This window comes from Carassius auratus, unplaced genomic scaffold (assembly GCF_003368295.1).
Source record: "Carassius auratus strain Wakin unplaced genomic scaffold, ASM336829v1 scaf_tig00048135, whole genome shotgun sequence".
NCBI lineage: Eukaryota > Metazoa > Chordata > Actinopteri > Cypriniformes > Cyprinidae > Carassius > Carassius auratus.
This window is the reverse complement of record NW_020527065.1, coordinates 48,761-66,151: the sequence shown is the minus strand read 5'-3', so window position 1 is coordinate 66,151 and position 17,391 is coordinate 48,761. Positions and strand designations below refer to the sequence as shown.

General features: G+C 33.2%; 1 protein-coding gene and 1 pseudogene across 1 annotated transcript; both read right to left on the bottom strand.

Moving 5' to 3' along the window:
• Positions 1-993: 993 nt before the first annotated feature.
• Positions 994-11,846, bottom strand: LOC113089009 (mitofusin-1-like; annotated as a pseudogene).
• A 758-nt stretch (positions 11,847-12,604) lies between these two features.
• Positions 12,605-16,985, bottom strand: LOC113089011 (GTPase IMAP family member 8-like). The gene is made up of 5 exons (XM_026255913.1): positions 16,811-16,985; positions 15,629-16,285; positions 13,743-14,555; positions 12,942-13,049; positions 12,605-12,817 (listed from the first exon to the last, which is right to left on the bottom strand). The coding sequence occupies exons 1-5, from the start codon at positions 16,818-16,820 to the stop codon at positions 12,660-12,662; spliced, it is 1,746 nt and encodes a 581-aa protein (XP_026111698.1). The 5' UTR covers positions 16,821-16,985; the 3' UTR covers positions 12,605-12,659.
• Between the last annotated feature and the right edge of the window lie 406 nt (positions 16,986-17,391).

Genomic DNA, 17,391 nt, shown 5'->3' with positions numbered 1-17,391 from the left:
TGGATTGCATTGCCTTTTAGACATTGGTTTTTAACACTTTTCTTTGAAATCTTAATTTTTAAAGCCCTATATCGGTCAACTGAGTTACAGGGCATGCTAACCTGCGGAAATAAAATGGGAAAAAAGTGTGTTTCACATTTTTTAATGGGATTCACCGGTGGAATATAATGCAACAAGGATTGCTAAAGTCAACAGATTGTACTAATAAACCGACAAATCTATAACGATGCATTTATCTTTCAAAAGTCATTTTGACCTCCTATAATTTGGCTCCAAATATCAAGTGAAAATTGTAATTTTGAGCCCTCCCATCAACAAAATAGTAGATAAATTAGTAAATATTCATCAATGGCATTTAATATTTTGGCTTTTTTTGGCATTTCTTTCTTTCTTTCACCCAGCTGCTTGGTTTGAAAGTTACTTCATATATTATTACGCTATTTCTAACAGACAATGGATATTTTTTCTACTGAATTTATCTGAAGTGACCGCACCTTCACACAAGGAATAGTCACTCACATGATTTCACAACAAATATTTCCAAATTTATGAATCAAACACATTGCAGCTTATTCTGGCCAAGAATGACCCAATTAGACAGGAACAGGAAATAGAGTCTCTGGGTAATTGAAACAACAGCCTAAATACATTGTAGGCTTATTGGTCCAAATGATCAATTTCTCTTTTATGCCAAAAATCATTAGGATATTAAGTAAAGATCAAGTTTCATGAAGATATTTTGTAAATTTCTTACCGTAAATATATCAAAATGTAATTTTTGATTAGTAACATGCATTGCTAAGAATTAATTTGGACATCTTTAAAGATGATTTTCTCAGTATTTAGATTTTTTTGGCTCCCTCAGATTCCTGATTTTCAAATATTTTCTTCTAACAAACCAGACATCAACGGAGAGAGATGATTTATTCAGCTTTCAGATGATGCATTAATCTCAATAAAAAACATATTGACACCTCTGCCTGGGTTTGTGTTCCAGGGTCCCAGTTATTAGAGAAGATAAAGGGGATGATAAAAACTGATAATTCTCACCACTCCTCCGACGATGATCACACTCATAGACGTGCGAGAGGTGACCGAGGCCAGATTGTTGACCATAGACATCATGAGTTCTTCCTGTGCCAGAGATGCCTGATTCTGACCTTGAGCTCTGGGGATCTGAGACTGGACCACCGCTGGAGCCGAAGGGGTGCTGGGTGCCGTCAGCTGAGTAAAAAAAAACAACAAACACAATAAAACTCCATTTAGTGTCAATGTATCCCAATGCATCTCCATGTATCCCAGTGGAGACACAGTGGTTTCTAATGTACCGGTAGGGTCTGATCCACCAGCATCAAGGCTCGTTTGGCGTTGACGGGACCCAGGAACCGGTGGACCAGCGCGGTCCAGCCTAAAGAGAACTGGAACTCGATGTTCTCCTGGAAGTCTGAGCACAGGGTGGCACAGTTGAGGTCGTAGCTGAGCTCAAACTTCCTGCTGGGAATGAGCATGTGCAGCTGGCTCTGTACAGCAGAGGGCAGCAGAGGCTTCAGACACTCTGGAAACACAACAGAGAGGTAGATTACTAAAACACACCTACTGGTGTTTCAATATCAAACACAGGTCACGGTGCTCTCACGTACCCATCATGTCCTGCTGGGACGACTGAACCGAGGCGTTTTACTGCATCCGAACAGCGGGAAGGGCCAGGTTCTTGCCCATGCCCTTCTCGATGTGACTCAGAAGATCTGCAGAACACAAACCGATATTCTCTTATAAAGCAAACAATTATAATACTTTAATACCCACACACCACATACTAGATTTTAATATTTTTTTATATAAAAACTAATATTACTTTATTTCTGATATATATTTTTGAATATGAAACATATATTGCATTTGAATATATTAAAAAAATATTATAAAATATAGTATATGCATTTAAATACATCATTTTATATGTCAATATTTTATATAAATGAAATTAATAGAAAAAAATACTACATATATACACACACATATTTAAAATTACAAAATATATTTATTTTTTTAAATATGTATGTGTATACATGTATTTTTAAATACATAATATATATAAAATTGTAAATATATATTAAATAATACATGAAAAAAAGAAATAAAACGCTACTTATATACACACATATTAAAACTTATTATAAAATATATAGTATTTTTTTTAAATATGTATGTGTATAACATTTTTAAATACATAATATTTTATAAGAAAATACTACTTATAAATACACACACATATTACATTTTAATACTGTATATATAAAATGTTCACATATATTTAAATTTAAATATAATACTATATTAAAATATTAAATATCTATGTAAAATGTAATATAAATACATATATTATTTTATGTACTTTGCTAATTATATAATAATCAATATATATATCAAGGAGGAGCGATTTCACAAAACAGTTAGAATACAGTATGGGTTTATTGTGTCACTCACAGATTTATATATTCTGAGCATGTCTGGTGACGGGTAGAAAATCTGCATGAAACTCGTCTATGAGCACAGACAGACGACAGATTCTCTTCTGCCATGGGCGTCCGACACCTGAAACACACGAAGACATCCATTCACCAAAACATCACATTAAATCTGCTGGGATTCTGGGATACAGGTCTTCTCAGAGAGAGGCTTAAAGAGGAGAAAGGGGACTGGAATAATGCAGTTCGGGAGCTCAGAAGATGTGCGATGTTTTTTACCTTGGTGTTTCACCTCCTCTGTGATGGCCTCGATTGTTCTATGTCCTTGGATGAGCAGGTTGAGCTGATTGCGAACGAAAATCCAGTCGGTCAGTCAGATAGTCTCTCTCCTCCAGAGAAAACCACCCTGAGATCAGACAATAACACTTTACTACATGAGCCATGATGACTTCAGTCACCACTTCATCTCTGGAGAAGATTCGGGATGTTCTGCTGCAATAACCCCATCAGTAAAGAGAGACAGACGCACCTCTTGTCCGCTGGCGGCGATGTTGATCTGATCCATGACGTCTTTGACTGTTCTGTGATCTGCTTTGCTCTGATCGCGTGTGCTGCTCAAACTTAGTTTTCACTGCTGAATGCGAGATACACTCCTGCGAGGCCACACACACACACACACATACACATACACACCTTCATGGCCGACTCTAAAGGGTTAAAGGTTCAAATCTGCTGCAGGCGTTCAAACTAAAACAACAAAATTAAATGCAAAGACTGCAGCAGATCTAAACCCTAAACATCAGCCGCTCTTTAATCGTCTCACAGCAGCAGGAACATAAAACATTAAAGCAGAATTCATAATAAAACAATGCAATGACATTAAAATAAAAGGGGGTCACAGACAGTGGAGTCAAAACGTCTCAAAGCACCACTTTCTTCAGATTAATTAATACAAGATACCAGAACGATTTAGTATCGAGCGAGGTTTAAATGAAGTATCTATTTGTCAAATTAATCAAAATAAATCTGAAATCATGATAATCGCTTAGTGCAAACTATTTTTTATATAATATATATATATATATATATATATTATATATGTATATATATATATATATATATATATATATATATATAATATATTATATATATATATATATATATATATATATATAATTATTTAAGACAACCATAAATATTAGTGTTGTAATTTTACAGTTATGATGTAGAGTAAAAATTATTATATTATTTGTATCATGTTTTAAATCCTCATTTTGTTTTTATTGGACTATTTTTATTTGCATTTTATTTAGTAATTAAAAAAAAACATATATTTTTTATTTAATAATAGTGTTTAGTAATATTATAATATTATTATTATTTAATATAATAAATTAATATTAATAATAATAATTTTGGTAATGATTATTATTACTATTTTATAGCCATGTTAATATAATCACAAAAATCACCCTAGCCCGATAGCAACATTTCTTCTTTTGTTTTTATTTAGTAATTTTAATATTGTATTAGTAACAAAAATAAATTATATTTTTTTATAATCACAATATTATCAGAGAATTTTGCGGCAAAAATTGCGCAGTCCTAGTCCAATAGCAATATTTCCTATTTTGTCTTTATTTTAGAAATAATTATTATTATTTTATACCAAATATTTTTTTATTAAAATGCGGATTTAAAGGAAACAATAATACTGGTTTGCTGTGCCCAAAATAATTGAGAAAATGTTGGGAACGTTATCGCACTTTTTTCTACTTTTAATCCTATTTTAAATTTCAATCACATTTATTCCTCTGAACTGCTTTGTTCCTCTTTCGAAGTCGCTTTGTATAAAAGCGTCTGCTTAATGGCAAAAAAGTAAATAGATTTCAATGTGGCCTCAGATTTTTTGGACTTCACTGTGTGATTGTTCTAAAAAAAAAAAAAAAAAACATAATATCAACAAAAAGTGCATTTATTTATGACACAAACAGCAAATGAAGTCCATCCACACTAAATTGAACAGAAAGGAAGAGTGAAACAGAAGCTCAAACTGAACTGAAGAAAACGGATGTCCTCGCCGCCAGTAAATTCTAGACTTCAGCAATGACGACAGATTGAGGAAAACAGACGCTAACTCACTAAACATCCCCAGATTAAACCCTGAAACGCTGCTCAGAAACTACACACGCAATCATACGAGGAGGAGACGATGATGTCTGGAAGTCAGTGCCTGCTAAATGAACAAGTAATATAAAAAATACAGTGGTTTCAAGCTTCATAAAGATACACTTTCAGCTCTTCATCTGAGCGTCATAAACAAACCTGTTTCACCCACTGCTTACTGTAAACTGCGTTAATCGCCCCGATCTGTTCATGTGTTCTGATGAAACTAATACTAACGAGACGTTAAAACGATGGAGGACTTCTGTTGTAGATTCCATTAACAGCTATTAAATATGATTTTATGTTTTGTTTTGTTTCTGTCACTTGCCTCAAACGATCTCTCAAAGCTCTGGAACTCCTTCAGTCGCTCCTGAAAGCCTTCAGCTAAAGCTCCTCCTGTGAACACACACACACACACACACACACATTTAGTTCATGCATGTTAAAGGAAACCAGGCACAACGACTAACAACTCAGAATCTAGAATATATTAAATACTTTGATAATGCTTGCAGAAGGAATACATTTATATTTTTATCACATACAGCCATGTATTTCCTGGTATATAAATATACAAAAAATGACTCATAATTAACATACATTTTAATTAATAAATAAATAAATAAATAAATTTATATAAGTAATAAAAAAAATAATTTTAAGTTACTAAAAGATTTTCAATCCAAATATATTTATATTGTTTTAATCAATTAATTTAATAGAAACACATTTTGCATCATCATAAAAATATTTTAATATAATTAGTAATGTTTTGGTCAATTGTCCTTCCTCAGGCTTTATAAAAAAATTATTTTAAGAATGTTAATGTTATTTCCTTGCCCCTTTATGTGCATTTTGTAACATATTTTGGCATTTGAAAGTTTAAACTAAATATATTAAAAAAATAAAAATAAACACAAACAATTATAATAATTATTTAAATTATATATATATATATATATATATATATATATATATATATATATATATATATATATATATATATATATATATATATATGATATTCTAATTAGTAATTATAAAAATGTATACATTTATAATAATATAAAATGTTAACTTTAAAAAAAAAAAAATGTGAATGTTGGCTACAAGACAGTTTTGGTTCCCTTTGACTTTTATTGTATGAACATAAAGATACAATGGAAGTCAACGGGAACCAAAACTGTTTGGTTATCAACCTTCATCAAAACATCAGTTTGTGTTCAGCAGAGGAACACAAGTCCTGGAACTGAATGATGTGAGTGTCACAGTTTAATTTGAGCGTGACCTGTTCATGTAAACACCAGGATCAGAACACGTGAAGCTGGCTGCTGGTGAGGGCCCAGCTCTTACCCGTCTCTGGCATACCCTGTGCACGCTGCATCCGTGAGTTCAGCACCTCCTTCGCCGACACGAAGAAGATACGATTGGGCGCTTGAGCTCGATCCACCACCTTCAGCTCCTCCACCAGGAAGTTCACGCAGCGGTCCGTGTGCTGCTTCCTCACCTGACAAGCGCAAGTACATTGTTTTTCAAGGATTTAAAAATTTGGTGATGTGTTCTCGACACTGTCAAAATAAAAGTCCCATGCACCATCAAAATAAAAGTCATCGATACCTTTAATTAATAAATGGCAAATATCGTCTGATATATATTGGATATATTGGTGATAACTACTGGTTCCACGACTAATCTGCGGCGAGCCAAATAAACTCACGTCGTCCATGTATTCAGGTTCGGCAGCAGACGCGTCCCAGCGATTGTTCAGGATGAAGATGTTGGGCTTTGACAGGCGTTCATTCACCTTGTGGAAGAAATGCTTCTCCTTTAAACAGAAATAATAAAGAGGTTGAGGTCACAGAGGTCATGTGAACTTGTATAAACTTATATACATATAAAATACATATTTATAAATCCTTAAATATATTTTATTTCATATGGTTTAGTTTAACAATGTATTAAAAACTAAAATGAAAATAAACAAAAACTATATAGAAATATTTAAAAATGACAAAAACATTTAACTAAAACCTTATAATTAAAATATAAAGAAAATCTAAAAATAAAACCTAATTTAAAATATCAATAAAAAACTATAAAAATATCTCAATGATACTAACATAGCATTGATTCAAAGTGGAATACTTTATATGATTTTTCTTTATATATACTTTATCTAGTCAAAACAGTATGCACACATGGGGGGGGGTTTAATAGAGCAAATTAAATCTAGAAATAATTTATTAAATATGTTATACAATGTAAACATTTTTTGATGAAGTGCACGCAAAAATTAATAAATTAAATAAGTGATTTTTAAAAACAAATCAAAAATAATACAAAGACAAAATTAAAATGCAGCAGACTAAATAAAACAAATTAATATTTCACAATGTTTTCAAATACATAATAATTTCCTATATTTCACAGATTTCACAATCTTTTACGAAACAAATTATTTAAAAAAAAGTATATGTAATTCACAATTTATTTTCGCTTGCTTTTTATTGCAACATTAAATTATGCATTTATCATTTTAACATATATTTATTTAATTTCATGTGTTAAATCCCCCACACATGTATACAATATGCAACAATAAATATTTTGGTCACACAACCTCAAAAATTAGCAGACTATGTACAGAACACTATAGAAGCTTGGTAATAATGCCATTCCAGACTATTGATTCTTTTCCCTTGATAAATATAATTGAGACACATTTAGTTTAGTAGGATTGCTGTCTGATGGTTTATAATGGGGTGTTTATCTGCCCCGAGAGAGGCCACTGAAGCATGCTGGGATAGCAGAGTTCAGTCTAAACACAGCGCTGCATTCCTCTGAGAGCCGCCCCCTGCACACTGCATACTTCCCATAATAGCACACTACAAACACAGCATGTGACAGCAGCTCTCAGACGAGTCAGATTAATGTTTGAAGCGTTCATTTCTCACGCTTTCACACTGCATGTTAACGGCTCACCGTGTTCATGAGAGTGGACTCAGAGTTAGCCACCAGCACAAACACATCTGCGTCCAGACAGAACTTATCGATCCAGCTGTCCAGCTGTGTGGTCACGTCTGTGCCAGGACTGAAAGAAAACAGCAGTAAATCACCATATCAGAATGATTTCTGAAGATCATGTGACACTGAAGACTGGAGGAATGATGCTGAAAATACAGCGGTGCATCACAGAAATAAATTACACTTCAACACAGATTAACTTAGAAAACTGGTGTTTTAAATTATAATAATATTTCACATTTTTACTGTATGTTTGATCAAAGAAATGCAGCATTGGTTCGTATAAAAGATTAAAACATAAAAAAATGGACGCAAACTTCTTAACTTCTATGTTTAGGATATGCCACTGTTTATAGCTTGATTTCACTATTATGTTTGTTAAACATTGGAGCTGGACTCGTCAGTCGTGGGACTGAAGTGTACCTGTCCACCAGCACCAGGTCGTCTCTCAGCAGAGCACACTTAGTTTTGGGCCAGAACACTTTGACCAGACAGCCGGCGTCCAGACTCTCATCCATGTGTAGAGCGTGAGCCAGCTGATTCACTGTCTGCAGACAACAAGTGTGCACATGAGCTTTAACAAACTGATTTGTGACTTTTTCTACATATATAAATTTTTACACATTTTTTACAAACTAAATTATAAGATTATAATAAAATTATATGTATTTTTTTATTTTTAAATTTGTATTTGTTTTTCCAAATTCTACACATTTTAATTATCCTGGATTTCGTCTTAATGTCCCATCACAATTCGGTTTAAATCAAAACACGTACATCTTTTCAGCTGATTTCATGATCAACTTTTGCAATTTAATATATATTTTTTTAACTTTAACAATTTGAGAAACTTCCTAACTTGAATTATTTCCCCAATTCTGCATTTTCAGTTTTATTATTTCTGGATTCTGTATTAATTAAGTATTTGCTTAACTAAATTTCATTTAATTAAACTTCATTGAACTTAATAATTACATTTTCACAATGAGAGAAGGCTTTAAAATCAAATTTTGAGAAGTACATTCCACTGTATAACGCTAAAATACTTCTCTAAAACTTTTATTTTGACAAGCTGTCATAAGAACTTTGTATTTTAATAAATTGTGTTATTTATTATTAATATTAGATTATTTTTATTATTCTATGTTATTACTATTATTATTATTACTATTATTATTTTTTCAAGGTAAACCAAACTTTTATTTTTAAATGTTGTCATGAAGAGTTTCTGCGTTTTAATAAATTATTATTATTATATCTAATTATTATTTTTTCTTCAAGTTACACCAATTTTTTATTTTGACGTTGTCATGAAGAGTTTCTGTCTTTTAATAAATTGTGTTATTAATATTGAATGTTATTATTTCTTCAAGGTAACCAAACTTTTATTTTGACATGTTGTCATGAACTTGTCATGATGAGTTTCTTATTTTATTTATTACTATTTCTATTAAGATTAATTTTATTAAAATTATTATCTTTCTACTGTGCAACTGAAACATATCTCTTTCATTTTTTCCTTAAGTTAAACCAAACCTTTATTTTGACAGGCTGTCATGAAGAGTTTCTGTTTTTTAATAAATTGCATTATTATTATTATTATTATTATTATTATTATTATTATATGCAATTAATATTTTTTTCTTCAATGTAAACCAAACTTTTATTTTGACATGTTGTCATGAAGAGCTTCTTATTTTATTACTATTTCTACTATCATTAATTTTGTTACAATTATTCTTTTTTTTTCTACTGTGCAACAATAATATATCTCTGTCATCATTTCTTAAAGTTAAACCAAACCTTTATTTTGACAGGCTGCCATGAAGAGTTTCTGTTTTTTTTTTATTGCATTAGTTATTAATTATTATTATAATTATTATTATTATTATATGTAATTAAAAATTTTTCTTCAAGGTAAACTAAACTTTTATTTTGAAACGTTGTCATGAAGAGTTTCTGTGTTGTAATAAATTGTGTTATTATTGTTATTTCTTCAAAGTAAACCAAACCCTTATTTCGGTGGCTTGCAGTGAAGATCTTTGCCTTTCTGTGTGAATCATAACATACAGCTTTTATATTTTATTGTGCACTTTTCTGGACTGGTGTTTTCAGTAAATCACAGAGCTCTTCTGAGATCAAATCAACGGCCCGGCCGCCGCACCTTGATGCTCTTCTCCTCCTCGGACCCTTCGGTCTTCAGAAAGGCCTTGTCTTCATCCGTGCCCTCGACGCTCAGGAAGCAGTTGGTCGTGTGTCCGATGCCGCTGGGCAGCACACGGTCACGCAGCATGGCGTTGATCACCGTGCTCTTGCCATTACTTGTTCTGTGACAAACAGAGGATGTTTACTGAAGTGAAAGGCTTATCAGATGTGACTTACGATCCAGCACCAAACGCACCTGCCGAAGAAAGCCACCTTCATGTGTCTGCGAGCTAACACCTCTTTAATGGTGAACAGTTTGCTGCTGTATGCCTCGATCTGATCCAGCTGGCTCCGGTCTGCAATATTCTCCAGCGACTCATTATCACAGGTTTCTGTTGAGACACACGATACAAAACACATACACATATCAAAACTACTATAGTTAGCCAGTTCTGCACTTCTCTATGGGATGCTTTTAGACTGAAATTCACCTTTTACAAACTCTGAGCTCTCCTGGACGTAAACTAACAGCTGCTCGAAAACCTCGCCGATCTTCTTTTTGGCCAGAACAAAACGCTTTAACGGAGAAGGATCTGACGGCTCCATTTACACACCTGCAGGGAGAAGAATCAGATCTGATCAATGAATTAATAAATAAATGCATTTAGGAGGCGCTTTTTGTATCCAAAGTGACTTACAGTCTTAGCATTCAGGCTAACAATTTATACCTTACATGATGAGATCAGGAACATGATTTTTATCCTTAAATTAAAATAAACCCACCAAACCTAAAGCATAAAACAAAATAAACATTCTTTTTTTTTTTTTTTTTTTTTTACTTTTTATTTAAACTAGTTCCTAAGTCAACATTTTTTTTATTACTGTAGGTCAAGTTGATATACTTATTAAATATTTATATATATATATGTGTGTGTGTGTGTGTGTGTGTGTATAAAAGCACAGAAAAATACATAAAAATATATATTTAAAAAAGTATACTAAAAAACACAAAATGACAAAAAATATTAAATAATATTACAACTAATCCAAAATATAAATACATCCAATAATAGTATATAAATTATATGGAAATTAATTAATAAGTTCAGGAAACATCATTATTATGGATAATCATTATTTTATTTATAAAATGAACTCACTCTTATCATCCTTCACATCAGAGCAGAATACTGGAAATAACAACACATACAAATTAAGATTTAATTATTAATATTTTTTCAATGTTGAGGATAATAAATCTGGAGACTCCTGCTATTAACACCAAACAAGTGTCTAAGCATTACATTATTATTTTTGGGACATTGTGCAGTTATACTACAAGTGAAGTACTTTAAAGTACTCTGGAGTACATGTAAATACCAGGGTGTATGATTATGGTAAACATTCAGTACCAGATTTTTTCCATGACGTCACACAGTAAAAAGTAACTCATTATAATTATTCATGCAGAATTACACACACACACACACACACACACACACACACACACAAAACCAAACAAACACACACACACACACACACACACACACACACACACACACGTCTCAAAAGCTAAATCTGGCGACTTCCGGAGTAAAATTAAATCTGAACACAATGTTTACATAAGCTTTATCAAATACACGAGTATACAGTAGAAGGAGAAGAGATTGGAAAGGAGTAAGATATGAAAAATAAATACATATTATAAACTCTCTATCCTTCTGAATCGAATATTTATTTAGGTTAACATTAATTTGCTCTCAGGTGTTTGAGAAACTAACTTACAGCTGAAATGCCAGATGTTTGTAGAGGTGACATGAGGGTTTAGCTTTAGCGCAGGAGACACGTGATTTCTAATAATTAATATCTGATTTCAATCATCTCTTCAGTTCGATATCATCGCATAATCAGTCTAGATGCTGTAAAACACATGAATCACAGATCTTACCCGGTCACAGGATCTCTAAATCCTCTCCTGTCATGACAAACAGATGCTAACCTCACTGCTGACACTCAACAGCAAAGACTTCAAAATAAAAGTCCAAGATGAGCGTGTTAATTTCAAAATAAAAGAACCGGACGAGCGTGCTAATTTCAAAATAAATGTCACACAAACTTGCTGTTCCTCAAAAAATAAAATTCTAAACCTGTGTGCTGTGATTTATTTCGGTCAAACACAAAAATTCTGTGAAATTTGAATACAGATATAAGATACAATTATGCACACTATCAATTATTTTCTAAATATTGAAGTTTATTAACAAAAGCAAAGTTTCGGCCGACTGATATTTTGGAAGAAGGCCTGCAAAATATTTCACAGTATAGTATGACTATAAAAGTATCTAAAAGTATCTGTCAACAAATAACATTGTAGCATAAATTATATTTGATCTAACATCAAAAGTACACCTATGAAGGTAGAAAATTAACTTAAATAATTTATAAATAAAGTTAATTAAATTATTTAAAATTGCTATATCATATAGAAAAGTTCCAGTGAAAGTCTCTGAGAGATGTTTAACTGATACATGTATTTATCAGTTCAAATGTTACAATGATACAGAGATAAAAAAGAAATCACTATTATTGCACATTAATCATATCGAGGTAAAATGAGATTTCAGAAGTTATGTAAAGTAATATGTTTATAATATAATAATAACATAATATATATATTTTTAGATATTATACAACAATATCAACTATTAATTAGAAATGCAACAACATTAATGAATATTCACAATTATAAAAACATTTAACATAATTTCTTAAATTGCTAATTGCATATGTCTGATATATTTCTAAGTAAGAGCAAGTTTTACTTTGCGAACTGGTTTTTACAGACAAATTATATTTTCATCCAACATCAGATGTATTATCTGACTCCTCTAGATTCTGTGGATGTTCTGCTGGATCAGATTGTTCTGTTTTATATCCCGAAGTTTCTGATGTGCTGTATTCCTCATATTTTTGAAACCACCAAGACATCTTTTCATTGACGCTCATATTTTCATCTGTATAGGGGTAGCAGAGAACATCATTTTGTCAGGATAAAATCTGATGATATGTTGTGTCAAATTATATAAAATTAAGTTTTTTTTTTTGAGCAAAGTATTTTATGTAAAGCTAATAACTCACCACAAGATCGTTTAGGATTCTGAATGTTCAATATCCCGTCCATTAAAATTGCCTCCCATCTGCTTCCTTCTCTCTTTACCTTCTCCATGAGTTTCTCGTCAGCTTTTACTGAAAGAGAAAGATGACACAGAATGAGTGCATTAACTGAACATTTACAAGTGTTCATCTGTAACATGGCTATAGAGAATGTGAAGCTATGTCACACCGCATTGCATGCTGGGGCGGCTGCTACTGAGATTAATACTGATGTTTTTTGATTTTGCATTGAAATTAAATATTCATATTGTATCTGGTTACCATTAAACCAGTGTAATGCACTGGCCGCTCATTGCTGCTTCAGCTGTCACATGGTAGAAATGTTTAGATTAAAAGTGTTTGTTCAACAAGCTAAAAGAAGGCGATCCATTTCTTTATTGGAAACATTTAAAACATGTGCCTAAAGTAAACATTGTAAATATTCACTATCCTATGGCCACAGTGGGGAATCAGAGATCAAAATCAAATCCCAAGTAGCTTGTAAACGTTTGTGTAGTGGCTGCACTGTGAGAGACATAAGGTAAGGTTTAAGTATTAAATTCATTAAATTGCTACCCAGCATCTTTTCGTCCTCTCCTCAACCTGCTTCCCTTAGTGTGTTAACTCATATAAAACGTGCATATAAACATATGACATTGACCAGTTTTCCCCTCTGAATAATAATGTGAAAATATGGCGTCTAACCAAAACAGTTACCCAGAACACAACACGGTGTGATGTCAGCTTTACATTCTCAACTGAATTTAAACGGAATTGCTAATTTACATTCTATGGGATATTCCATGCTTTGATCACTTTTGTCTTTTATGCATCCAGTGACGTCCATCTCTAATTCTTGTAGCTTCCTTTTTATCCCTTCACTCCTGTTTTTCAGCTCATGGAACATTAACGCCAGTAACTTGTCAGCGTTAAAACTAAATTCCTCATCTTGTTGTATATTAGTCTCGTGGAAGTTTTCTTCTTCAGCACACTGAGTGTTGAGACTGAACAGACTGTTTTCTGCCACCATCTCATCAATCTTCTGCAGCAGCTCTGTGACTTGATCTCGATTGTTCTTGTCTGTGTTGTCAAAGACGTGATATCTGTTCCTGCATTTCTCAACCAGCCACTTCAGTGCTTCACCTTCACTCTCGATGTGCTGCTCGATTGAGATGTCTTTACATCTGTCGCCCCAAGTGAACAGAACTATAGTGTGTCTCCAGACGTCGTCTCCTAGAGTGGCCATGTACTGTTTAATGATTAGTTTCTGTCCATTACTGAATGAAGTGTCAATAGGAATCACTAGGATCATGGCGTGAGGGAATTTCATTTGTTGTGATTGTCCCACGCTCTCCAGGATTGAAGCCTGCGCAAACTTTGGGTTGAATTTAGGTGAAAAATACTTCCACCAGCCTGGCGTGTCTAACACAGTCACATTTCTGTCATTTACAACACCAGAGTATTTTGTGCACTTTTTTGTACCTTCTTTTTCAAATGTTTTATTATGAAAAATAGTGTTTGCTGCTGAACTCTTGCCAGATAGGATCCATCCCAGCAGAACAATCCTCAGTGCTGATACCGGAGCCACGGATTCATCTTCTAAAACAACAAAATAAACTGGATTAAAAAGTTTGTAGACACACTTTAAGTTGGCTTGAAAAAGCCTAGCTAGAAAGTTTGAAAAAGTTTTAAAAGTGTGCAGTCTGAGAATTTTCCTTACCAGTCACCCCCCTTTTTTCTAGAATTGTTTTAGCAAGTTACTAACATGTTGTTAGCATTATTCTTGCTTGGATAACATTATTAGCCTGATTCTAGCATGATCAGCATTATGCTAGCATGTTTCTATTACGTTTAACAAAAGTTGCTAGCATGTTTATAACATGATTAACATGTTAATATCTTGGTGTTAGCATTTTTAGCATGATTAGCAAGTTACTAGCACGTTTCTAGCATGATAAGCATGTAATTAGCATGTTGTTAACTTGTTTATATAGCCCCTTTCACACTGCAATTCCAGAAAATACATGGGCACTGCATCCCTGTAATTGTTCCCGGGTCGCTAGATTTTGCACTTTCACACTGCCAGTGATTACCCGGAATATGTGCGTGCGTTCACACACAACCCGTAAAGGTCCCGTAAAGACACGTGAAATCAGGCTGTGATGTGTAATGTACGAGTCAAAAACGCTAGGCACATTAACTTTCACCGGGATCAATCCCGGAATCAATCCGTGGACCTGCCAATGTTCCTGCAATTTTCCAGCTAAAACCTATTGATTCAATAAAAAACAGCAAAAACCGCCAAGACCAGCCTGGCCTGCTAAAAAGTGGTCAAAACCACTTAAAAAACAGTTGGGAGACCAATCAAAAGCGTACATTAGCTAAGGCTGGTTTAAGCTGTATTCTCAGTAGGGATTTTTTAAGCTTTTCTATGGCAGTAGACAGCTTAAATACACCAAAAGTCTTACAGTAGAAAAGTTTCCACCCCCTCAATGAAAGTCTATGCGATTTTAGGTGGTGTTGTATTCTGTTTTACGAAAACCGTAAGCCAGATCAGATAGAAAAGATAAAGCAACCCGAGTCTGACCAGTCTAAAGCTCTGACCCAAGTTTGGTGATTGTAGCATTAAACCATAGAAGGCGAAAACATGTATATATGTGTGGTTTACTTACTTATATTTTTCAGTGTGTCTCGTTTGTCCTGCAACCATTTCTGTCTGGCTTTTGCTTTTTCATTTATTTCTTCTCTTTTTGTCTTTATCTCTAGTAGCACATCATCATGAGTTTCAAAATGCTTGCCATTGTTTGCTGCCACAACATCATCAATCTTGATGAGCAGTTGTTGGACTCCAGCACTTTTAGTTTCAGTCTCAAAGGCGTGATATCTTCCTTCACAGCTCTTTATGATCAGCTGAAGATCTTGGTTCAGTTTGTGCCGCTCGATGGATTTGTCGACTCCTGTAAAGATCACTATTGTGTGTCTCCAGATACTCTCTCCAAAGAGACCGAGGTGCTTCTCGATGCTGAATCTGTTTTCTTCAGTAAAAGGCAAACTGAGATTAATGACCAGCAGAAAGACGTGAGGTCCTGGTTCACTCAGAAAAACACTGCAAACCAGTTCTTGTTTGACAACTTCTGGGGAATCCTGCAAACCGAAGATCTCCCACCAGCACGGCGTGTTGATCAGAGATATCTTCCTTCCGCTCACTTCACCCTCTCTCTTCACAGACTTCACAAAGTATTCGTCAGACTCCACCTTGACTCCTAAAATGCGGTTTATCACTGAGGCTTTGTCAGATTTCTGCCATCCAAGAACAATAGCTCTTATTTCTGTCAGAAAAGAAAAGAAAAAACATTGAAGACATTGAAGATTAAAAACAGCAAATTTCATAAGAGATTAAAATGTGTAATTATTTTAACAAAGTAAATATACATATCAAAACAATAGTGATTAATAATAATAATAATAATAAAAAAATCAATAGGTTAATTTCCTAAAGTTAATTTTACTAAACTTTTGATGCAAGTAACCTTTACGCACTTATGCAAAATATACATTTAAGCACAAAGTGCAACAAAAAATTATTTTACACATCATTCAACTATACATATGTAGTTTGAAATCCAATTCCAGATTTCTGAAATTGATTTCATTTATTAAATCATAATCATCATGAACTGCAATGTTTCTGAGTGCTATAAAAACTTGTTAATCAACTATATTTTGGAAATGTGTATAATATACATTACACATCTGCTTATGTTTGTAGCACAACAAGATAAAGCACTAAACTAAGCATTTAGATAGTTTGTGTCAATCAAAAGCAAATAATAATTTGATATCTTAAACTGTACCTTGTTCCATCGTTCATGTGTTGTCCAAAAAAGCATAAAACTGTAAGAAAAATATAAATCAAACTATAAATCATTCAAGTAAAAGCCAGTACAAACTGGAAAAATCAAATAAAATCACTTAAAACTGAATAAAAATAGTATTAATCTACTAGCCGGACACCCCGGATGCATACAGCTACACTTCAGCTTGACATTAGGGCACGTCTTAAAAAACGTTTGCATCTTAAACCCGTATCTGAAACCAGAATATCAGGTTCGTCCGGTTTGATGGTTTCAGGAAAAATACGTCATACATTTCTCCAAATGAATCTCAGAAACCAGATTCAAAAATGTATACCTGTGTGTATATATATATATCAGTATGACTGGAAGACTGTATAAAAACTTCGTGGAAAGTCTCTTGTATTTTTCAGGATTTCATAAAATGTTTATAACTGGAATGTTTCATGTGTGTTTCCCAACAATGCACTTAACACAGTCACACGTAGCTGTGCTTTAAGTGCTGCTTAGGAGTCGCTGTCTTATGTTAGGTAAAAAATATTAGCCTGAATGCACTGTAAGTCGCTTTGGATAAAAGCGTC

What these genes read in the sequence shown, in the direction of transcription:
- LOC113089011 (XM_026255913.1), bottom strand. An exon ending in CATGGAATATCCCATAGAAT is followed by an intron (nt 13,050 to 13,742) that starts GTAAATTAGCAA and finishes TTTCTCTTTCAG; the next exon opens with TAAAAGCTGACGAGAAACTC. An exon ending in GAATCCTAAACGATCTTGTG is followed by an intron (nt 12,818 to 12,941) that starts GTGAGTTATTAG and finishes ACCCCTATACAG; the next exon opens with ATGAAAATATGAGCGTCAAT.